Source organism: Salvelinus alpinus, chromosome 22 (assembly GCF_045679555.1).
Source record: "Salvelinus alpinus chromosome 22, SLU_Salpinus.1, whole genome shotgun sequence".
Classification (NCBI taxonomy): domain Eukaryota; kingdom Metazoa; phylum Chordata; class Actinopteri; order Salmoniformes; family Salmonidae; genus Salvelinus; species Salvelinus alpinus.
The window spans coordinates 10543403-10568058 of NC_092107.1; the positions used below are offsets into that span (position 1 = coordinate 10543403).

The 24656-nt window shown below is 43.2% G+C and overlaps 3 protein-coding genes across 28 annotated transcripts in view; 2 read left to right on the plus strand and 1 right to left on the minus strand.

Annotated features, from left to right (window-relative positions):
* Positions 1-24656, minus strand: part of LOC139549698 (E3 ubiquitin-protein ligase TRIP12) — a 78601-nt gene that overhangs the window by 50577 nt on the left and 3368 nt on the right. For 13 of the 15 annotated variants that reach the window (XM_071360378.1, XM_071360376.1, XM_071360375.1 and 10 more), the window contains exon 1: positions 1963-2079. The exons of 1 other annotated variant lie outside the window; for it this stretch is intronic. The gene's annotated coding sequence lies outside the window, so the exon portion shown is untranslated. Of the gene's footprint in view, positions 1-773; positions 896-1962; positions 2080-24656 lie in introns of those variants that run through there. One more of the 15 variants, XM_071360364.1, reaches the window with a different exon arrangement.
* fbxo36a (F-box protein 36a) lies at positions 2246-4115 on the plus strand. The gene is made up of 4 exons (XM_071360413.1): positions 2246-2548; positions 2863-2971; positions 3115-3287; positions 3658-4115. Exons 1-4 carry the CDS (start codon positions 2453-2455, stop codon positions 3817-3819), a joined length of 540 nt encoding a protein of 179 aa, XP_071216514.1. The 5' UTR covers positions 2246-2452; the 3' UTR covers positions 3820-4115.
* Positions 5064-24422, plus strand: LOC139549701 (zinc finger and BTB domain-containing protein 38-like). 12 transcript variants are annotated; one of them, XM_071360387.1, is made up of 10 exons: positions 5064-5511; positions 12213-21459; positions 21547-21723; positions 21814-21875; positions 21958-22044; positions 22132-22173; positions 22242-22415; positions 22495-23368; positions 23465-23576; positions 23671-24422. In XM_071360387.1, the coding sequence occupies exons 1-2, from the start codon at positions 5458-5460 to the stop codon at positions 15936-15938; spliced, it is 3780 nt and encodes a 1259-aa protein (XP_071216488.1). In that variant the 5' UTR covers positions 5064-5457; the 3' UTR covers positions 15939-21459; positions 21547-21723; positions 21814-21875; positions 21958-22044; positions 22132-22173; positions 22242-22415; positions 22495-23368; positions 23465-23576; positions 23671-24422. The 12 variants fall into 12 exon arrangements, with proteins under 12 accessions (XP_071216488.1, XP_071216493.1, XP_071216490.1 ...); XM_071360392.1 differs by adding an exon at positions 6104-8332 and having other exon boundaries at positions 5064-5679; positions 21958-22415; XM_071360389.1 differs by adding an exon at positions 6104-6177 and having other exon boundaries at positions 5064-5679; positions 21958-22415.

Here is a 24656-nt window from a genome sequence, read left to right on the forward strand (position 1 = left end):
TGTCTAAGGGACTCAAAGGCGGGATTTGAACATTTATTTAGGGAGTTCATTATGATGCACGTGTTAAAACAAACAAATTTGATAAACTTGCTACATATTCTTCATGCCATCACTCATGTTAAGACCCAAAATACTGCGATATTGATCACAAAATAAGAACAATTGGCAAGCTTGCAAGGCCATTTTAGCCAGGCCTTGTCTGACTGTACATCCTAGTCTTTGTTTATTTATTCGTCCCAACTCTGACAATTGGTGTTTTACCATGTTCCACTGTAGTCCTGTACAATCTACAGTTCACTACTTGGGTTAATATAATAGCTTTCATTATAACCAGCTTTTATTAGCCAACACTAATTTATTTCTATCTCGTTTTACAAAGAGGCCTTCATCTGACGTAGTTAGCACCAGCTAGGTGGTTAGCAAACCTGGTCCCGGAATTTCAGTTTGACAGTAACGTTAGCTAGCTAGCAATAGACAAAGAGCCTAGTATGGTACCTTTCAGATTCAAACGTTATCGCGTTACACTTAGTTAAGATGTCTGGTTATTTATATAAAAATGCGGACTAGTCCGCAAACAACATATTAGCTAGCTATGTATGAATGTAACGTTATCTATGTGGCATGAAAATGCGTAGTTGGTGGTCTGTTGTCGTAAAAACGTTCAACGAACGTTATCAAGACAACAGCACAAAAATGTGTAGCTAAATAAAACCTTTTGCATGGAAACCACCTCAAATGGAATGGCTGGCAAATGTCCTCTAAATAACAATTACCTGAGCTTTCCATCGAAAATGACAGCATCGGTCGGACTATTATTAACTTCGCACCAGAGGACTCAGCTGTACTAGCTAACAAGCTTCCTAACCTTTAGCTAGCTAGCTTTCTTGTTAGGACAGCTACGCTAATGCAATAGTGTATTCAAAGGGAATGTCGGAAACTTCACCCAACGACATTCACACAGCATTATCCAATATGTTAACGTTATCTAGCGAACAGTAACTAAATACAAAACTAACATTACTTTAATCTAGCTAAATAGCTAACGGTAGTTCGCTGGCTAGTTGATAATTATTGTATCGCCTCAGTAATATAACAGCTGTCGACGTGTAATAAACGCAATATTTAACAAAGTAACGTTAGCTACCTAAGGTAGCTAGCTAAACAAACGTTTACTTGATTAACGTTAACTATCCTAGCCAAATAGGAAGCTAACGTTTTTCTTGCTGCTAGTTAGCATTGTTAAGTTAATTGGTTGCTTAGTTCTCTCTAGCCTGACGATGTTACCTTGCTATATAACGTTAGCTGGCTGGCTAACAGTGTTGGCAAACAAACATAGTTAACGTTAGATTTATTAATGGGGAACGCAATATTAAATTACACGTTAGCTGCCTACCACCTCTTAAAAAGTTAACGTTAGTTAGCCGCTTTTTAATATTAGCTAGGCAGCTAATGTTACATGTTGACCTTAACCCGATATGATTCGGGTTATGTAGCTAAAGTGAGTGATACCCGGCTAACGAATGTCGCTAACTGAAAGCATTCTGCTAACTGAGATAATTGCTAACGTTAGCTAGATAGCGAGCTTGCTAACGTTAGCTAGCTGGTAGTCAACTAACTAGCTAAAATGTTTGTTTCGCCGACAGGCTAACCTTATGATATTTCCAATTCAAGAGTTGTTTGGTTAGCGAGCTTATTTTGTTTCACTAGCTACCTAATGTATGTTTATGGCAAAACAAGTTGCAAAACGAAATGGCCTCTGAACCTTCTTTGCTGCTTGCATCACACACAGACACAAAAAAACAGGAAAGCAGGAACAGGATTCGAGAGATGACAATTGGAAACCATATTTTTTCGCGAGACGGATTCTCCATTCCTCACAAGTATTTCAGTCTTAAACGCTCAATGAGCCCCTCAAACTATTGAATAAGATGCCACTGAACGTTATATATATTATGTTATTACCTATTTGTTCCAGTGTTGTAGTTGTAACAGACAGTGCACCAGCTTCACTCTCTCAGCCTTCACATCAGCTGAGGGACCTGCAACTGCAATATACCTCCGCTCTAAAGTGCCCCATTCTTCCGCTAGGAACTACTTTCGAGTTGTTAGTCGACACTGAACAGAACCTGATCCAAATAAATGCATGTATTCAATAACAATTTAGCGAATATATTTAATATTGTCTACGGTTGTGTTTAGAGAATTTAAAATGATATATCTCACAGTAGGATAGCTGCGAAATATTAATCCGCTGGGTCGTGACCCCCTAATCCACCAACTGTTTCTCGAAAATATACATGACATTGTTTTATATACATTACATTATTTTATTTATATACTTAAATTATTAGCAATTACTCAATGTATACAATTGCGAACATAATCGCTCTCATTATCACACAAAATATTTTGCAGTTCTCTCCGTTGTCATGGTAACTATTTAGCGTCTAAAATGGCGTCTCTACTTGGGAAGAAAGTGTTTGAAATAAATGGTCAGGGTCCACCTCCGACAAAAGATTTTTTTCAGCTTACTGTCACTAAAACTGAGGTAAATTCTTATATTTGATCATCCATCTGATATGTATCTTCAGATTGCAGGGAGTTAAAAACAGATAAAGTGCACAATGCTGGACTGTGGCTGTGGATAAAGGCTACACATTAGCACAGCAGGCATGGTAGACAGCACTGGATTTGGTAGTGTTGCTCTCCATTGACATGATTGTACTTTAAAGTGCTACATTTGTTTCTGCAAGTAACTTTTCTGTTTCAACATGCTTTGAATATAACTTAATTACAAGGCTCTGATGATTTGAGAGAACTGAGTTGTATAACAGGCCTATGTATTTTTGAATTTTTCTTCAGGTGACATGGAGATCGTGGAAGATTTCTTTGCGGATTGAATTCAAGGGTGCTGCACCTGGAGAAAATAAGATGACCCACAATGACTTTTTGCATGATGCCCGCATGCAGCGTAAGGTTTCCATTACAAGTCTCTGCAATTAAATATTACGCCTACATCACCTACTCTATTTGTTTAGGTGTAGATGCACATGGTTCTGTTGGGGGTCTTGAAAAGTGCACTGCCCTGAGTAGGTGTGTACTCCCCGTCTCTAGAACAGGTAGGTGTGGTGTTTGGCCAGCAGATCCTACAGTACACCCAAGCACTGTGCCAAGGGAACTTTGACTACCTGGAGCGCCTGCCCAATGACCTACTGCTCCAAATCCTGGCCTTCCTGGAACTGAAAGACGTAGCACAGCTGGCACAGACCACAAAGAGATTCCACAAGGTGAGCCTGGGCTTTACAAACCCAAAGGGCCAGTTTCCCAGATACAAATGTAATCTACTCCTGAACTAAAAAGTGTAATCTAAGGACAATTTCCATTGAAATTGCTTTTAAATCCAGGACTAGGTGTAATATGTGTCCAGGAAACCAGTGCATAGTGTGTAGCCAAATCATTTGCAAAAGCACATTTCTTTCATTTGCACATTATTTCATTAAGGGCCCTGAGTTTTTTGAACGGACAAGGAAACCTCAGGGCCCTAGTTAGGCTACAACACGGTCAGGAAAATATAATCTGGGTTTAGTTAGTGAGCTAGTGTTTCTCTGTCTGTCTGTGTGTGTGTGTTGTATTTCAATACGGAATGGGTTATCCCAGCTCTGCAACTCGCCAGAGTTCTGGGAACAGACTGTGAGGAGTCGCTGTGATGAGCTCACACCTGACATGGAGGCCCTAGCCAACGCCATGGGCTGGAGGAAGATATTCTTTGCCTTCTTCAACACCAAAGAGCACCAGCAGTATGCACAGGGAGGTAGCTAGACACTTAAACAAGACAGTGTTACTCCTCTCATAATAAAGATGTGAGGAAATGTAACTTTCTCTGCCAGTAGCACAAGAGTTATTTATTTGAATAGTGTGTTGTCTCTGTGTTTAAAATGCACTATTGATTGATCTATGTTATGTGAATGTGTATTTCAGGGCTTTTTTAATTCTCGCTGCAAAAACTAAAAGTGCCAAATGTTTGTTTCTGTCATTGCATTTGATTTCTAATCCAGTATGTTTTATGCACTACTTACAAGTAAAGCCATAATATTACTGAATTAATGCATGTTGCGAAGGAATTGTTGAGGTGTTTATTAAATGAGAGTTTATTTGCCAAACACAAGTTATATCAGTATGCTACTCTCTGGGTGTGACTGTGGATGATGTTCTTCAGTTGAAATGACACTTGGTAGTGTCCAATCATGATCACGCTCAATAACAGTAAAAACACAAATAGGTATGGTGTTTTCAATTGTATTAAACATATTGTTACATGCATGCCTGATATAATAAAGAGTAGGCCTAGAACAGATTCAGCTACTTATGAGATCATGGGTCAGAGATAATGCTGAAGATGCATTTCCTGTTTGAGAGAAATGATTTAGCATTCTTACGCCCTCTGCTGAAAACCAGCTGTACTGAAGGAGCTGTGTGAGGAGGGGAGTCTGATAGAAACCCTGTCGCCAGCAGAGGGAGCAAAGTGGCAGAGATGTGCAGATCCCTACGTCAGGAGGTGGATTGAATAAAACAAAGGTCACGTGTGCAAAACAACTGCTACCAGTCAGACAAACGTAATCGTTACTGTTGAACTGTAACCACACTGGCATGAGTTTGAATGTCATCGAAGGTAGGCCTACTTAGCATGTGTCACAGAAAAAGGTGTGAACCCTCTGACTGCAAGGTAAGATTGTCTGGGGATTTGTTCTTTTTTTTAGTAGTATAAATCAGTAAGATATGCCATTAACCCCACTTAATTTGTTTAAATAAAATAACCAATACTCGCCCTTTACATTATAAGGGGAGAGTAATGTAAGGGGAGAGTAATGTAAAACAGAGAACATGTTTATTGATAAAAAATAAATCTGTCTATTTACATTGCAACGTCACAAAGGAGACGATGGAGATAGTTTTAATGCATGTATTATTGTTTCAAAACTTGTGTCTTTAAGTTGTAAAAATCGACCAATCATTCAATCAACCAACTGTGTCCAAATACCTCCCCTCGGGGAGCGAAATGGATCAGTCTCCCTCACACACACAGCCCTGAATGGTACTGAGCTCTATTATTAGCCTGAGTCAGTCGCTAAACAGCGCCTCCTCAGCTGGGTCTGGGAGGGAAAATATTCATTACGTAACAATAAGAGATCGGTCTCTGGCTCCACTTCCTGAATAACACAGTGGCTAGGCCTGCGTCAGCCGACCAGCCCGGAAGCCTCACTCTCTCTCTATTTCTGTGTTCGGGCTGAGCTCACCCTCTTTCGTTTATCCCTTGCAACACATTCCCACCACCCCTCCTCCACACCTCTTTGTGGGTCAGTGATGCAGCAGGAGTGACGCAGCAGTGCCAGGGCCTCATCAGCCTCCAGACGGGCAGTGTCTCAGGAGTGGACTGGAGAGAGAATCTGTGTGCCCAGGATGGGCCCAGACACACACCGACAGCCAGCCACCAGTCAACAGAGAAGGTTGAAGGTAAATTCCATGACGAGGCCCAGAGAGAGCGGGCCTGGAGCTGGCTAGCTAGAGCTCTCCTTCCCACACACACACACTCCACAGAGTGACTGCTCACTTCCATAGCGACAGCGAACGGGCATGTAGGACCATCCGGATGGAAAAATGTTGGTCGGCTACTGAGCAAATGTGAGTTGGATGTGCCAGCGCAACAGTAATGAGGATCAGTGTTTGTACGCAGTGCGTGTGTGTGTTTTGAGAGAGAGAACAAGGCCTAGTCAGGCTTGCGCTATGGGCTCTGTTTCCCTGCCGATCAATGTTCCTCTAGTCTAGGCCCCAGCTGGGCTCGGTTTCCCTGCCGATCAATGTTCCTCTAGTCTAGGCCCCAGCAAGTGGCTACAGACAGACTGAGGCAGTAAAAGGCATGCCTTCTTTTGTTGTGGTTTTGAAAATATCCCAGCTGTAATGCGTTTAATGGATGGGTGTGCCAAACAAATCGAGGATGTCAGAATAAAGGAAAACATCTACACAATTTCTATTAAAACTAAATGAAATGTGAAAAGTAAATGGTAAAGTCACATCAAACATTGTTGATATGTGATCTGTCTGACAGAGAAGACTCTCCAAGCAATTATTCAAGAGTGAAAGAAGAATTCGTCACAGAAAATGGCAACAATGAATCAGCAGGTTGGATCCTTTTTATTTCTCCAATTTCCACAAATAATAAATCTGTGTTCATAGCAATATAATTTGTCCAAATGATTTGTTCAAATGTCAACTGCTCTTTCTGTACTCTTAGTTTGCAAAACATTTGAAGTACTAACAAATAATGTGGGAGAGGGGTTGTGGTGAGCGAGACAAACGGTAGGTACTGCAGACACTTCATTTGCAGTTCTCAAAACTGTAAAGAACAAAGAGCATGGATGGTAAAGGAGAGCTAGGCTTATTTGTTTTGGGATGTCGTGTTCGCCTGCAGTGTACCAGTGGAAATCGATTTGTGCAGGCAAGACTACGAATACAGGAAAAGGGTGAGGAAGCAGACAAGACCATTAACCATACATAGCAGGCATGGAGGAAGAGAACGGAAAGACACCAGAGGAAAAACTGAGATAAATAGAAATTGCAATATGGAGGCATGATAGTGGCCACCCAAACATGGCAAATCATATTTCCTCTGGCTTTACGAGGCTCTCTCCCAGGCCCTGTAAGGTTTGCAACCTTTAATGTTCCATAACACCATGCTTTTAAGGTAGCACTGTTTTCTTAGACGGTTGCCATAGCAACAAGGTCATGCCAAAGTGTGGCGGCTTACAGAAGTGTGAGGGCTGGCGTTGTGCCAGGCTGGTGTACAGCTTCCTCAGGCCAACGCAAGCAGACAGGGGCCTTGATTGCACTCAGGTAACGACAACAATCAAGCGGGGTAGGCCTGCACCAGAAATAGCTGGCAGACGGCTGAGCAGACAGAGAAAGCACAGAGAGCAGAAGGGGACAGAGGCATGGGGATTGTCATGATAAGCTGAACTAACACTGGTAGGACGTGCACAGCGAATGTCTCCCATTTGTTTCATGACACCAAGTCAAATATAAAATGTGCATGGTTTTCACATTCGGGTGCAGAAGCTGTATCCCTAAGCCCGGAAAGAAAGCGGAGACACGTTATGCAAATTCAAAAACACTTGTGATAAAACCTCGGTCTTCATACGTATAAAGCGGCTGTCTGCGTCTACAGCAGCTGGCGGGGCTAGCAGTGCCCTGCCTGCCTGGTTTAGCCCCTCCCCCCTGCACTCTGCAGTGTTGAGGCATCCCTCTGTGTTCCCATCCATCAGCAGCCGCTACAAAGACGAACCCACTGTCCTCCTCTCCTCTAGCTCTCTCCTCAGTCCTTTTTTCTTACTTTGAAAGTGCACAGATGCAGTCGAGATAAATAAGCTATATATAGTTGCCGATATCTCATTGATCATGCTGCTATATACAAACAAGAGCATAGCAGGCTAATTGTGTTCATGAGGCAATGCACTGCAATGTACACAGACGTGCTGACAAAGAGCGAGAGAGGGTTTGAGTGTACACGGTAGCACAAAGAGAAATGCCTGTGTGCATAGGCATGAGACAGATGGCGAGTGTGATGTGACGTGTTTGAAAGTGAGCTACAGATCCAGCTTCCCTGTAAGATACAGTATGAATGGTGGAGGTCGAGCAGAAATGTGATTGTGGGTGCGCTTTGTAGTATGGTTGAAGTTGTATCGCTGTAACTGCGCTAGCAGGAGTGCAGCCTAGGCGTTTTCTCTGATCTGTGCAGCACGGCGTAGGGGTGTGTGATGTAGCACTGAGCCGCTCTGTCTTACCGTCCTCAGCCATGCTTAATAAAGTTGCCGTTTCCTGCTTGGCGACTGCAGAGTAGATGCCGCTGGACTCAAGTTGCCCGGGCAGCAGAGAGGCAGCAGACAGACCCATAGTCCAACCTAGCTATTTTTAAACGTTAATGTGGGAATCCTGTGGTCAATGGTCTGAGAGCTGGGGCAAGCCAGGACAGGACTGGGTGGAAGAGGAGAGAGCGGAGTACTCGACCAGGACCTAGGGAGAGGCAAAGGACGTGGACGTTGGAGCTGGAGTGAGCAGCGTAGAAAGAGAGAGGGAGGGAGTGAGAGAGGGAGAGGCAAGAAAGACAACAGCGAAAGCTCTGCCTCTAACGGCACCACTGGGCAGCGACAAGTCTAGAAAAAAAGTGTATACTTTCGCCTTCCTTTCAAAGTTTTTTTTAAATTCTTCTGTACAGTAGAGGGGACACTGTGTAATGTTTTTGGCTGTTCGTCTTCTGTGTCATTTTCTCTGATTCGCAAAGGTATGTTCTGCACGTTTCCACCCAATCTACAACTGCTTTTTAACAGAAATACACATATTGCACGGGGTGGCTTGAGTGTGGGTTCTGCTATAACATTTTCGCTCTGTTTGACTAGACAGCTTGCATTCGAGACTGTTTTTTTCTCGCCTTGTGGTTCACAGCAATTAGGGGATTTACATTTTTCAGGTTTTGAAATGCACATCGAATGATATTCTAAGGCACAGTGAACTTGGGTGTGGCAAAGAGACATCCTTTGACTAATTCAACATTTCCGCTCAATATGTGAACAGAGTAAACCACATCAAGATGAGAGAATTGGTCATATCAGCCCTTATTGAAAATAATCAACTGAAACCGGCAGACATGCAGGCAATTTCCAGATGAAAATGCATTGAAAGCGGCACAAACCAAGGGAAATCAGCATCAAGGCTGAAGCACATCGCCTGCCGTAAGCGGAAGAGAGAGAAAGTCCATCGGACTGCTGCATTTCTGCTGCAGACTCTCACACACACCGACCGACACATATCCAGAGTGGAAACAAAGGGCGGAAAGCCTCCATTGCAGTGGCGTTGGAGCATGAGAGATCTGCAGTCCTGGGGCTCGCAGACAGGCAGAGCTCGCTGTGAGGAAGGACCAAACCAAATCCCCAGACACCTAATGCAGTCGCCCGCCTGCCCCGCCATCCATCTGAATCTGAATCCCAATAAGCGCTGCGCCACAGCATGTTGCCGTGACAACAGAGGCCTGTCAGACGGGGAGGCAGGAGGCTGTTTCCCAGCGATACAGCGAGGCTACTCTTCTCTCGGTCTGCTGCCAGCCATATTGTAATCGTGGCACCTAGAGAAAACATTAGCAAAAATATGTATTTTATTCAGATAAAAAAAATTACAAACAAGGATGCGTGATCACTTTAATAAATTAAGTTACAAAAAAAATGACATTTTTATGTTTCAATACGGACATGTTAAGTCAAATTAAAGTGTTTATGGCCTGGGGCTGAATGTATGGTTTATTGCTGTGCAATTATGTGAATCTAACCTGTCATTAGGTTATTCATTCTTCCCTGCCTCTTCTGAGTAATATGTAGCACGTAATGCTTAGGACAGTCAGTTGAAACAGAGACCTGAAAATGAGAACAGTTTCAATGATATTAAAACACACGTAGGTGTAATGTAGGTGAACAAGCAACTGGGTGCAATAGGAATGCCTCTTGGGAAGTATTCAATCGAGGGTATATGGAAAGTGATCTTTTTGTTAAGAAGGGGTCTCATCTCAACATCATGGTCTAATGGCAATCTGGATCAGGGACAAACGGTACCCCATAAACGGGCAGCCATTTTAACCTACCCCAACAGCTCACCTACAACGAGGATAAAGAAGGAAATAGAAAATGGCCACCATGCCATGGAAAATTACAGTAACAGCATTTTGTAGCGCATATGTATAACCTGTCGTACTATATGCATAACAACAATGCCACAATTGCAGAGCCGACCTATACCATCAGATAGCCTTGTTCTCTCTGTAAGCAAAGCTGTGATGCTGTCCAAAGCACCTCTGCCGGACATCAGGGATTACATCTTTGATGTCTGACATGGAAAGAAGACATTTTGCATTAGGAAGTATGTTATGACGCTGATCTTAAAATAAAGAAGTGTCCAGAGACCTCTTTGGATAGAAGTCAGGGACAAAAATCAGGATGCTCATAAAAATACAACTATGTAGCCTAGGCTTCAGCAGCATATAGGCAGAATCATGTTAATAAGTCATGCAAACAGAAAGTAAAAAAAAAAAAAAAAAAAAAAGAATGCTGATACAAGTAGGCTACATTTAATCTAACTGCAGAAGCTACTTTCCTTTGCGTGTAACCTAAGCATCATCCTGTGTGAGAGTCTGACAGAGGTGTTGCCTCAGACCAGTTCACACAGTGACATAGGCACACCCCTGGGAGGAACACACAGGAACTGCTGTGCTCTTTACATTTTCTCTTAGGTTAGACAGAAAGATAAGAGACATGAAAATCCCATTGAACCACATGCAACAGCATCGGAAGACTCAGCATATTATTGCCTTTACACACAAACATAAAACAACCCCCTGGACAGATGCCAATTCAACATCTACTCCACATTTGGGTCAATGTAATTTCATTGAAATGACGTGGAAACAACGTGGAAGCAACGAGCGTTTGCCCAGTGGGAATGCTCTACAGATGTCTATAGATGGATATTGTGAAACAGATGGCGTTTTGTGTAAGCTGCATGTGCGAGCCGTGACTGGATTAGCAACTGAATTCTGCTCTAAAAAGAGCTAAATCGTCTCAGCAGGAGTCAACATGGTGGTCGTTCCTCTACAGTGGCTCTATAGCCCAGTGCAGCTGCCCCGTCTCAATTATAAGGTGTTGGTTAAGTATCCCTGTATTAGCTCTGACTAAGCTGTGTGTGGGTCAAAACATTCCTCCAGTGCTTACGAATAATTAACTAATGCTAGGGGCAGAAAGGACGAATGAGTCAGGGGAGACAATCTTCCCATCTCATATACTGCCATCAACCTGAACCCAGTGTGCTTCTCAGTATGAAATATGCTGATGTACCTGCCAGCCAGTAAGGGCAATGACTCTAGCATGTCTGGTCACCTGGAACGGCATTAAACGACTGACTCAAGTAGATAGAACGAGTCCACATCCTGGCTGAATCACAACATGTTTGCCCTCACTGTAGTTTCCACTCCACCAGCTGTATCACTTGCCAGGTACAAGTCATTTTGCTTCAGGCACTTCACTAGTGCATGCTTAGTCAGGGTTTATTAAGCCTCCAGACTATAGTCATTCTGCGTTAAGTAGCCTAATGTGCCTCATCAGCTTCGGCAACAACGAAACAACAGAGTCACCAGGAAGCAATAAGTCTTCAGGAATAGGTTACAAATATATATTTCTATCACATTTGAGGCAATTATTCAAAATGTAAAATATAAGTGTCTGTAAGCAAGGAGTTTAATTTAATTGGTTTTCAAACAATGGTGAGTGCTCTTATTTCCAGGTGTTTTTTTTTTTCCCCCCAAAAGAGAATCATCATAAATTCTTCATGTACAATGGTTATTCCAAGCACTGTAAACATTTAAAGGTAATGTCAAGAGGACATCTTTGTGCTGTTGTAACTTTTTACAGAAGTATTACATTAGTATATTCTCATGAACTAGATATTGTTCTGGTTAATCTATTTGAATAGGCTTGTGGAAAGTAACATATGGCCTACAGTTCTTCAATATATGGTATGCCAGCATCATCTCCTTAAACTTTACTGCCATCTAGTGTGACAAAGTAAGAACAGCTGGATTGCTTTCCTATAAAACTGACACACATTCCACTTGATTTCCATAAGGCCATTACTGCCAAACCCAGCCCATGCTTTAATCAAAGTAACTTAAATCATATTCCTTAGATTATCTCTGTATGGAAGGAATTGTTACTGTTTGCACAACTATAGCCTAAATTATTTGAAATACCAATGAATCAAAACTCAGAATAAATAACACCATTTCCAGTTCCACATAAGAAAATGTATGCACCCCTTTCATGTTTTTTTCTTTTTACATTCCAGAAAGTCATTTCATATATTTTACATTTTAGTTATTTAGACACTCTTATCCAGAGCGACTTACTACTTAGTAGTACTGTAAGTGCATACTTCTCGCCCGTGGGAATCGAGCCCACAACCCTGACGTTGCAAGCGCCATCCTCTACCAACTGGACACAGTTGGTACAAATGTAATGAATGTGTTCATATTTTATATTGTGAATATAAGCAACGTGCATAAGCAATTGGCTATCAATGTTTTGAGGCCAATTAGAATGCCTGTTTACTTTATGTCCTCTCTGCAGATGACAGTGGCGTCTCCCTGCACCCAGGGCCTGGTGGACAGCTCTCATCCCCAGGCGCTCCTCAGCAGGCTCAACGAGCAGCGCTCCCAGGGCCTCTTCTGTGATGTCACCATCGTGGTGGACGATGTAAAGTTCCGGGCCCACCGGAACATTCTGGCTGCCTGCAGCGGATACTTCCGCAGCGCCTTCACCTCCCCTGAGGTGTGGACTTCCAGCCAGGTGCTGGAGCTCATGGACCTGAGGTCTGAGGTGTTCGCCAGCATCCTCAACCTCATCTATTGTTCCAAGGTGACATCATCACCTAGCACAGAGGACACTAGATGCCTGATGGCAGCTGGAAAAAGACTGGGGATTCCCTTCTTAGAGAAACTGGTGGAACAAGACAGGCAGGGCTCAGGTGGGCCAAAGATCCAGACCTCAACCAACCCTGTTAAGACCACAGGCCGTAGTAAGGCCCGTGGGCCCCGTAAAGCGAAGAAGGAGACCTCCAGGCCAGATCAGCTGGACAGTGCAAGAGGCCCGCGGATCACCAATGCTTTCTCTATCACTGAGGTGGGTCCCGGGAACAACCTCTTCACCCCACTAGACCTGCACAGTGGGGAGAGGCAGTCACCTGACCTTGGACAGACCCCAGCGGGCTGCCCTGTCCCCTTCCCCCTTGCGGTGGACAATGAGCCCATGCAGGCACTGTCAGAGCACTCCTACGCAGTCATCAGCCAGGGACCCAGGGCCCCTGAGCACAGGGCTGGCAACCAGGAGGACAACAAGAAGCACACCAAACCCACACAGTCCCAATCAAGGCAACTAGCCAACAGGAATAGTGGCCCACTCAAAAAGCGCCACAGACTACGAGCCGCCTTGAATAAAAGCACACCTCCAACACTGGCTGTAGCACTTGAACCTGTGCATCCTACTGGAAGCAGCCCGTTATTAATTAAGCCCACTGTACAACCTGTGGGAACGTCACCCCCGTCATTATACCCGCAGACAGATGTGCATACAAGCAGGGCCAATGAGCTGTCTCTAGCCATGGATAATGGCTACAGGGAGCTGGACCCACCTCCACTTTCACCCCACACGGAAGATAGCATATCAATCTATGGCTGTGAGCACTGTCCAGAGATATTCACCAACAAAGCACTTCTCACCGTACACACAGAAATGCACAAAAAAAGGTTTGTCAGTCATTTGTTTTGCAAGTTTTGTCGCAGGAAGTTCATGCATTTGAAGCGGTTGCGGAACCACGAGACGGTGTGCCCGAAAGCACAGAGGGGCTCGCCTGAACACGAGCCCCAAGGCAAAGAGGACGGGGCAGACCATTGTTCAGACAGCATGCCAAGCATGGACAATACAGCAACTGATGTCCAGTTATCTCCTCCTGAACTCCCTGACCCTTTCCTTCCAACCAGCCTCCAAATGAACCCCACGTCACTGCAGGCTGTAGATAGGTTAGTGAAACCTAGTGGAGGCCAGAGGGTCTATAACTGCAGTGTGTGTAAACGGGCATATGTGACCGTCTCCAGTCTGAAGCGCCACGAGAATGTGCACTCCTGGCAGAGGGCGTACCCCTGTCACTACTGCAATAAAGTGTTTGCCCTAGCCGAGTATCGCACCAAACACGAGATCTGGCACACAGGTGAGCGTCGCTACCAGTGCATCTTCTGCTTAGAGACCTTCATGACCTACTACATCCTAAAAAACCACCAGAAGGCCTTCCACGGAATCCATCCCAGATTGTCTGTGAGTAAGAAGTCAGCAAATGGTGGATTTAAGGGCAGCGTTTACCCCATCAAACTCTACAGGCTTCTGCCTATGAAGTTTAGAAAGAGACGGTATAAGACTTACAGTCAGACCTATTCAGAGGAGCTGGAGGTCAGCGAGCAGGCCCCGTTGGGCTGCAGCTCTCCCATCCTTCCATTTGAAGATGTTGGCGCTATGGGTAAGCAAGATGCTGCTTTATTCTCAATGCCTGTGACATTCATGGCCACTCCAAAAGTGGTAGCATCAGTAATGCCACGCATCAGTTTTGATCAGCCCTGTGACCAAGATGTAGACCAAGATGCAGGCACAGGAAAACAGGCCTCTCACTCCGAACGTAATGGGCCTCCATATAGCTATACAACCCCCTTGGCCATAATGCAGGCAGGTGGGGAGTCCCCTGCACTGGACTATGGAGATGGTGCTGCATTCCAAGGTTTTAAGAACCCGGAGGGCAACAGTCATAATCTACCGTTCCTAAAAATCAACCCACACAGCTCTCTAAACAGGCTATGTGAGCTCTCAGCTGCAGCACAGAGAATTGAAGCCATGACCAGTCAGCTTTTTATGCCAGAGGCTGAGAGCCTGGCGCCTAGCAAGACTGCAAGGGGGGAAACTGAAACGTACATCGCCACGCCTGCGTGTCCAGGTCCCTCCGTGGATGGTCACGTTCTGCCACTCTGCCAGATCACAGTGAAAATTGGCAACGAGGCCATCATTCGCCGGAGGATCAAGGGCTCCAAGCTGTTCCCCAGGATGAGGAAAAGAAGCAGCGGGAGCCAGGTAGAGGACAGGTGTCGGGACCAGGGCCGGCCTGCAGAGGGCAGCATGGAGAGCTCCAGCCTCCGCTTCAGGACAGAGGTAACTTCTGTCATAGAGCCAGAGCCATGCGATGACCACACTGACCGTGAAACAGCTGACAAGCTCTGGCGTCCCTATTACTCTTACAAACCCAAGAAGAAGAGTAAGAAACTGAGATCCAAACACAGAAAAGAGAGACGTCATCTACGCTATTCCATGACATCCTCAATAGTGCCCAGGGCCAGAAAAGACTACCTGGATAAAGGATGCAGAAGCGCTGAAGAGAGCATCTCCAGCGAGGGCACAGAGCTGAAACAACGTCTCAGAAACACCAGCCCAAAGACGACGTACACCTGTGACATCTGTGCAAGCACCTTCATAACGGCATCGGGTCTGAGAGCACATATCATTGGCTGCCACCCAACTTTCTGTCGGACCTGCGCAAAGCAGTGTCCCCCCAGGGAAACCTCCAGTGCCAGCTGCGAGACCGCTGAGGACAGCAGGGATTACATATGCAAGAGCTGTATGGAAAATGGCTCCTGCTTTGACAATTGTGCCCGCAGCCCCAGCACAGAGAAGCGGTATCACTGCTCCTTCTGCCCCCAGCGCTTCCTCTACCTCGCAACCAAGAAGAGCCATGAGAAAAAACACAAGGAGACAGCAGGAAAGGGGTACAGCAACGACGACTACCCCACAGTCCCAAAACGGCCAGCAACTTTGGACTTAGGCCTAAATCTGAGAAAGCTTGTCATCAAAACAGAGGAAGGGGAGGATCAATATAGCATCGACAAGGAGAGCAAAGCACCAGCGGGATCACTAGGCAGCTTTTCAACAGAGAAGATAGAGCCTAAGCACGAGGAATGGGACACCTTTTCTCTTTCCCCTTCAGAGATGCAGTATGGAAAGCTTTCCCCTTCAGAAAAGCAGTATAGAAAGTCTAAAAAGCGCTTTGAACACAAACGGCAACATCAGAAAAGCCTCACTTCCAAAAGGCAGAAGCAAGTAGACTTTATGGGTAGAGAGACACCCAGTCATAAGGCCCCTCTGACCACACCAGGAGAAGACAGTCATTTTAGCTATGGGCAGTCTTCTTCTACACGCCTGAAAAGAGATTCAGTCACCAGGGGAACCACTCGCCCAAGTCAGAGAAGTGTACATACAGTGTAAAGAGGAGTCCTCTACAAAGATAATACTTATCATTCAGGAGGGAAATACTTTTAAGTGACTATATGCCTATGCAGTAAGTTGCAGACCAACAGTAAAATACATATGTCAATATGCTGTGCTTGATATAGGTTAGTTTGCCCGAAATAATGGACCCAAACTAAATCAAGCGCACCTCAAGTACTTTGAAAACATAATTGGATTATTATGTTTTTGACCCAGGTCTGGAAAACAGATATAATAAGTTGCCAATGAACAGAAGATATTGAATATGAGGACCTAACTGACATCTATGTAAATTGCATTTTCTTCATTCTTATAACACAAATCTTTTTTTTTTTAAAGGGGATTTATTTTTGTACTTTTTTCTTTGCTTTTTGAGACTATTTCATAATGATTGTGCGGTCCATATTCTATACATATGCTAACTGTACATAGTTATTTGCACTTTATAATAATTAGAATTTGACTGTATAGGCTACCATTCATATAAATAGTCTGTCCACCACTTTGGTAGTGTCATTACCACTGACAGAACCACGTGCACCATCGAAATGAATGAGAATCCCCATGTGTGTCTTTTAAAATAATATACATGACGTGTTACAAAGTTGACAAGTTGACAAAATGCAGTTTGTGTGTCAGAGGGAATAACTAATTAATGAACTAGTAGATCATGACAAGAGGAGAGCCTGTTTTGATATTCACGTGTCTTGGGTTATTTAGATAAATAAACAATCAACCTGTCCGGAATTGCCAAGAAGAGCTGTTATGCTACATTCTGGAATTCAGAGGACTAATTATTGCATGGCACACACACACCCTCCTGTTGTTGGATGAAATAAGTACACAGGATATGGAGCCAGATAGCTGCCAAAAGGTTGAACGTACGTATCATTAGGATCGTGACAAAATCCAGACGTAAATTGTTCGGATCGTAAGAAAAGCCATGCGTGAAACGTAAATGTGAAATTTCATCTGTGAACATACAAATACCATGTTAATTATGGACTAACATTTTAGGCTTCAACAAATCTTGTGTTGTAATTCTGACATACAATATCTTTCAGAGTTTTGGAAGTTTCATCTCACAAAAAAAAAAAAAAAAACTTACACCCAACGGCTTGTAAGGAGTGCTACGCGAACAAGTATAACACAGTATTAAAAAAGCGTAAGTCAGGGAAACAGGAAATAGGTATCCTGCACGTTTTCAAGTTAAAAGTTTCCATTCTCTATTACTCTTCAGTTGAGTTCACATTTAGGTAGCTAATGTCATGGATTTGTTTGCCAGCTCAAGTCTAGATAGCACTAGCTGTATTATGCCTACAACAGTGAAGTTTCAGTCCGCTAGGTGTATCTCTACAGCATGGACATATGTCTGGGTGACGTGGACATCCCCATGCATGCACCTTATCAACATATGACTAATACAATATTGCACCATCCAATTCTCTGGGCTCTGTCTGAAATTATAACCAGTAGTATATACCAGGAGTAATGAAACACAGAATAATAATAGCTGTTTGGTGAATCTATGAATTATATATGATCACTGGAGTGGTATTATGAAATGTATTTCATCACTCAAAATCTTGCCAAAGCATATTCTGTAGGAAGGGTTTATAATTTGACATGATTTATATGAATCGGGTCATGGACATATGGACTTTGAAATGAACAAGGGAGAGGTTAAACGTAGGCGGAGTCTGGCATAAGCTTATTCCCACACTTTACAATAACTCTGTTGCAGTGGTCTTAGATAGTCTCCTTATAGGCTTTTCCCTCCATCACAACACTGCTGCCCAGTTGATCTCCATGCAGCACCAGGCACCTTCAGAAAAGCACCCCTCAATCTCAGGAGATGCCCTTCTGGAGGCATGCAGCCATAGTCATTATACCCTAATGTAGGCCTATTTGCCTAGTAGCCAGAGCATATGTTAAATTCCAACATATTTGAACATTTAAGTCGTCCTTCATTCACCTTAATTCAGTCAGTATGTCATCCATTCAGTCATTTGTCTGAGTTCCAATAGGAACTAAATCAAACAGAATAGAACAGTCTTATCCATTTGTTTATTGAAATCCATGTGTGTATTCAAAATTATCATAATTCTCAAAGTTATTTAGCCTATCACTTTTTAATAATTCAATGCCTAATTTAGGCCAATCCATTTTATAACCGTTTTTAAATATAGGCCTCCCTTAAGAAGAGACCCTAACTCACAGGCCTCTAAATAAATGTTAAACAAAATAGTTGAAGAAGCACATGACGTGGCTGATAGGGAAAACAGATCTGGCAATAAGAATAGGCTATTTGGGACGCCTTAAATATTTCGCTTAGGACAGGTTATAGCGAAGACTTAATCAATATTTTGCTTTGTCTCATTTATTGATATGGATATAGCCTCTGCGTGATAGGACTGTGCAACGCAAAAGGCTATAACAAGCCTACATAGAGTGGAATTTGCATAAGGCCTACAGTCCGTGCTCCCAAATAGTGGAAAAAGTGTGATTCATTAGGTTAAATGATCACCACAGTAGCCCCACGTGGCTATATAAAAACGAATTATGCAATTATAAGGCCATTAAATAACACAACAGCATGGCATATTTAGATAGCGGAATAGGCTTAGCCCAAATCATATTTACTTTCTATTTTGCAGCTCAGGTGGTTATCCTAGACAAGGCTCTTCTGCATCTTTATAGTATCCTTCTCACACAAGTCATTTGCTGAAGGCCCAAGCCTATACTACGCCATCTACTGGTATAACGTCGTTATCGAATGCCGTTCTAAAACAAACTTTAGACTTTGGAAATGAAACCAGATGCTGCAAAGCAACTCTACGTCTGGGCTAGAGTTGCTTGATTGACTAGCTAACTTCAACTAGCTACGTTCGGTTCATGTCCTTTGCAGATGCCACATTCCTGACAAAAGTTTGTACGTATAAAAAATATCTGTAACCGTGTAAAGGGAGACTTAAAGTAAGAATTGAACGTATAAATGTTAATTCATAGTCGTAACAGAATTTGTACATTTACAGATCTAATTTAACGGTTAGGTTTCATGTTACCACACATGGCTTTTCTTTTGATCCTAACAATTTACGTATGGATTTTCTTACGATCCTAATTATACATACATTCAACCTTTTGGCAGCTATCTGGCTCCATAACAGGAGGCCATAATTGGTAAGTCCTTGCACTGATGCAGAGTTTGCAGCTGTTACTTTCATAAGGCAATTAGAAATAAAAACAAATCTAAGCCATCAAATATTTGTACGGTTTTCTTTACTGAATGCTTATTTTTACCTTTGTGTTAAATATTTTACCTAACTTCTCAGTTGTATTACCTTTGGTAAATAAAGAGTGTGTAGACTTTGCAAAAGTGCAAATGCTTAGTAAATCTGACTGTCTGTTTACTCTGGTGCTCTGTTGGACAGTCACTTGGTGGCCTCAGGGTCAGCCAATCTGAGAAGTTAATTCCTTTCCCATCATCCCTCAACATTTTAGAGTCTGGCCCACATGAAACAATATCCAGATGTTCCCCTCTCTCCATGCCCTGGAGTCGGGACTGGCTCTGATCTGGTAACAGGTTTATTAGGTACTACAGTACTTACCTTATCCTCCACAACCCCCTTGTTACCCAATGCTACCAGCTTCTGGATAAACCTTAACTACTACTCTCTGCTCCTTCAATTAGTAAGTTGACTGTGTTAATGAAGATAAACCATTGAGGTAGCTGTTAGTCACAGGCCATGAGAGTTTGACTATTTACAATTAGCTACACAGTCTAAATAGTTATTGATGAATAACACATATTTGACAATTCAAAGCATAGTCATCATGGCTGATACCCATAAGGAACACATGTATACCTATAACCAAATGCAAAGCAGGTTTATACATTGAAACTTCTCTGGTTTATAGAAACGGCAAATTGAATCGCACAGGTCTCCTCTCCTGACAAGCATCTGGTCATCTAATATACTTCCTTCAATGAGGTAAGTGGTCACAGATAAACCATCCATATGGGTGATTCCTCACAAAACTAGAACAACAAGATGACCAGATTTGAGAGATTTCCACAAAATGTCGTCTACATAAGGTTCCTTTGGTGGAAGGATTGTTGACATACTTGACATTTGTATCTTAAAGCATAATTGGGAAATAATTAATTGAACCTGGAATGTCACATTTACCCAGGCCTCCTTTAAGACTCCATAATGTTTAATATGTGGGTGCTACAAAGCAGAAATTGCTGTCATATGAAACCGCTTGCTCTGTAATATAAGACAATTATTATTGAAATCAAAATACTAATAATACAGAGCAAGCGGTAAAGCTTCAAATGACACATTTTTGCTTTGTAGCACCTACAGATGAAACATTATGGAGCCTTAAAGGAGGCCTGGGTAAGGCCAAAATGTCACAAATGTTCCAACTTTAATTATTTCTCAATTATGCTTTAAAATACAACGGAAGGCAATAGACAACTTCTCTGATAGAAAACAGGCCTGTGGCATGAACATTAGTCCGAAAAATGTATTCTAGTGTCAAAATTGACTACAAGGTGTAAATAGGATAATTTTGGTAATAAAGTCAGTCTTGTAAGTTCGTCATGACTTAATTGAGGGTAGGGTTTTGATTTCGACAATGCTCACTTGCCCACTAACACGGGATACACAGCTGCGGTGATTGCACTCTATCCAATCCTACCGCAAAACTCACAGACAGTGAGAGACTTCCAAGCAGGGGCCTGTTGCACAAAAGTAGAATTAAGACATCCGGGATAAATGACTCAGCTGAGCTCAATGAAGCCAAAACATGTGCGTCCAGGCTTAATTGGTTGCACAAAGACCAAGCCAGGATGAGCAGACACGGATTCATTAAGCCAGGTGAAACCAATCCTGGATAGGTGCGCGCTCACGGCTCACTCAAATAGACCCCGCCACAGATCACAGATTAACTGATTTACCATGGCAACTAGAGCCGCGTACTTTTCCCCGTCGGAAGCACAAATCCTCATGGAGGCATACGAGGAGGTAAAAGATATAATTAAGAAGAAAGGCAACACCGCCACAGTGATAAAGCAAAGAGAAAAAGCGTGGCAAAGTATTGCAGACCGCCTGAATGCGTAAGTAGTGCACAATTACACACTCACCGCTCCGCTGAAACATCACAATTACAATTCAAATATTTAATTCACATCTCCAAAAATGCAGTTGTACTGTAATTATGAAACGGTTAAATTTTTAATTGAAATGCACTGCAGATATGAGTGAAATTGTGTAAAGTAACTCCATCACACTGTATAAAGCTATGATAAATTTTTTGATATTTTTACTGAAAACAAGACAAAAATACCAAGTAATTTTTTGCAGTGTGACTCCATTAAATGTGTGTGTGTGTGTGTGTGTGTGTGTGTGTGTGTGTGTGTGTGTGTGTGTGTGTAGATTAAACATGAACGGGCCAAAACGGACATGGCAGCAGGTCAAAATCAAATACAAGAACATTCTGCAGAATGGTATGGTCCCTGACTAATATTTAACAAAGCACAAGCATATATTGTACCCAGAAGGTGCCTGCTCACACATTGTCTGTACTGTTTTAGCAGTGAAAAAGAATACCCACAGACAAGGCACGGGTGGTGGGTCACCAAAGGCTGACCTTACCCCAGCAGAGGACATGGCCTTGGAGCTAAATAAAGGCAGGCCTGTCTTAGAGGGGATCCCTGGGGGGAAAGAGACGAGCATAGGTTCCTCCCAAGATGCCACCCGCTTCATTCAAGGTATGTCCTTCCATCTCTACATGGGATACAACCACATTCATATTGAATCAATTTGGACTGTCTGACTTTGGTTTACCTATTGCCTTGCAGTGTCTGGCAGCACTGTGTTCCTGTTAGAGCCACCAGCACAAGCACCAGACGATGCTGATCCAGTGAGTACTCCATCAAAGGCATACTGTAGGCCTGGCATGTCTTGTCTACTAGCTTCAATATGAATCCGATTAAATGTGATAGGGTGAAGGCCCCAGTGCAGCAGCAACAGCACATGATGGAGACGATGATGAGGAGGAGACCATCTCTCTGGATTCCAGAAGGCATGAGGTATCATGTTAAGACTGTGAAAGTACTATTTACTCTACAATGGTGAGGAGTCCTCATCAAAATCAAAAAATCTAATTTCTTTTACAGGACCCAGATGCTATACAGTGGGAAAACCAGCCTGGCAACATAGTGCGTATTAATAAAAGGACACCACATCCTGCCAAATTCCAGCTGCGCTAATTGTATTGTGTTCACAGAGCTCACAAGCTATCAGAAAGTTGTATGGCAACCACCTCCGGCGCCAAATAGAACTGGCAGACATAGACATTCAGTACAAGAAGAAAAAGATGGAAAATCTTGCACTGGAGTCCGAAATAAAAAAGAGGACAATTAGGAAACTGGACCTTGAAATAAAAAAACTTGAGAGGGAGGTGAGATATGCCTTCAATGTACACTGTATGCTAACTGTAACACAAATGTATTAATCATTATTTTTCTTTCCTCCCCCAGCTCCAAGAAGATGACACAGCTCAAAATAAAAATTAGGTATATTCTCGTAAAGTCAAGTGAGCCATGACATATGAGCTCTTATTGTGAGCACACAGGACGGTGGCATCTTTCTAAGGTTTTTTTTATTTTCCCAGCAATCAGTACAACCAAGTCATCGTTATAAGGCATCGCCCTCTTTTGCCCACCCCCCCAGCACCAGGTGTGGCCACTAGCCTATATGAAGGCCCAAAATTGTGTGTTCCTTTCTGCTCTGACAATGGCATGCCCATTCGTGCGAGATGTGGTGGATGAAGAAGCACTTGTGCTGAGGAGAGCCTTCAGGCGAGAAAGGGTCTTCAGGGACCGGTTGGACCCACTGGCCTTCCCTGATGACCATCTATATGAAAGATACAGGTTTTCTGCAGATGGCATCAGGTATCTATGCAGACTACTGGGTCCCAGGATTAAGCACCGCACTGCACGGAGCCATGCACTGAGTGTGGAGCAAATGGTTTGTGTGGCCTTGCGCTTTTTTGCTAGTGGAGCCTTCCTGTACTCAGTGGGGGATGCAGAACAGCTGAACAAGGCCACAATTTGCCGCACAATAAGGAGTGTGTGTCTGGCTATCAAAGCATTAGCAGATGTCTTCATCTCCTTCCCTGGCCACAGAAGACTCTGTGACATCAAAGAGGAGTTCTATAGGATTGCAGGTAAGAGGATCTACAAATTACAGGACAACTGTTAACACATAGTAGGATACTCATTACTTTGTGTGACAGGTTTCCCCAATGTCATTGGTGCAGTGGACTGCACACACATAAGGATAAAAGCCCCCTCAGGTGCCCATGAGGCCGATTTTGTGAATAGGAAATCCTTTCACAGCATTAATGTTCAGGTGAACATAACTTTTTGATATTGTCCATTGACGAACACTCTGCATTGCCAGTGATGTGCATTGATTGGTGTAATATTCCTCATCTTATGATTTCAGATGGTCTGCAATGCTGACTGTGTGATCAGCAATGTTGTGGCAAAATGGCCTGGCTCAGTCCATGACTCCAGAATCTTTCGGGCCTCTGAAATCTATCAGTGCCTATCACAAGGTAAGCCACACAACCCCTATTTATAACCATCATGGCTGTGTCAAGAATATCACTGTGTTTATGAGGTAGTAATGATGAGATTTTGTGTTGACAGGTGAATTCTCTGGTGTGTTGCTGGGAGACAGGGGGTATGGCTGCCAGCCTTTTCTCCTGACACCTTTCACAGACCCCCAGGAAGCACAGCAGGCCTACAACCATGCCCATGCCAGGACCAGGGCCAGAGTTGAAATGACCTTTGGCCTCCTGAAGGCACGCTTTCACTGCCTTCACAAATTAAGGGTCAGCCCTGTTAGGGCATGTGATATTACTGTGGCTTGTGCTGTCCTCCACAATGTGGCCTGCCTGAGGAAGGAGAGGGCCCCCAGAGTGCCACCAGCCATGGACTGGGACAATCCGGCAATCTTCCCTGATGACGACAGTGGTCGGCTGCTGAGGGACCAATATGTGTTGAATTATTTTAGTTAGTATGTGTGCTTTCAATTTTGGTTAAATATGTCCTGCGGTGGCAGAGGAATTTGGGGTTTTTTGGGTTCGTTTTTTGACGAATTTGGCCTCTTATGATGTTTGTGCGGTATACTGTGTGTAATACAAGGCTGCAGGGAGGCTACTGCATCCATTCATTTGTCTGTTCAGTTGATGTGTATGGATTTGTCCTGCATTTATTTTAGTGTGCAGACATGCAGGGTGTGTTATATACAGACCTTTGAATGTGTATGTATCATTTTGTATAATATGCTTGGATTCTGTGCTTTCCATCTTGTAGAGTCACTGTGACTTCAGTTTCGAAAGGAGCTGATGGTTTACCTGCTTTGTTTTGTCCTTATTCAATAAAGGAACATAATGTTACACATTGTGTTTTTATATTCATATGGAATGTGTATTTGTTTATATGACAGAGTACTAGGGCCACACTGAAGAAAAAGGATAAAGTCATAAATTTATGAGGCTGGTTCTTTCTGCAGAAAAGCTACATATTGTTTTGATACTTATGACAATGTGATACTTAATATTCTGGCACATCAGCATGTCTTTGTTTATGAAACCATACTGAAGTACAATTTCACGAAATGCCCCACATCT

Coding starts and splice junctions, on each gene's coding strand:
- fbxo36a (XM_071360413.1), top strand. CDS start 2,453: ATGGCGTCTCTACTTGGGAAGAAAGTGTTTGAAATAAATGGTCAGGGT. Junction 2,549..2,862: donor TTACTGTCACTAAAACTGAG/GTAAATTCTTAT, acceptor ATTTTTCTTCAG/GTGACATGGAGATCGTGGAA. Junction 2,972..3,114: donor GCATGATGCCCGCATGCAGC/GTAAGGTTTCCA, acceptor CCCCGTCTCTAG/AACAGGTAGGTGTGGTGTTT.
- LOC139549701 (XM_071360380.1), top strand. CDS start 5,458: ATGGGCCCAGACACACACCGACAGCCAGCCACCAGTCAACAGAGAAGG. Junction 5,512..12,212: donor GTCAACAGAGAAGGTTGAAG/GTAAATTCCATG, acceptor TCCTCTCTGCAG/ATGACAGTGGCGTCTCCCTG.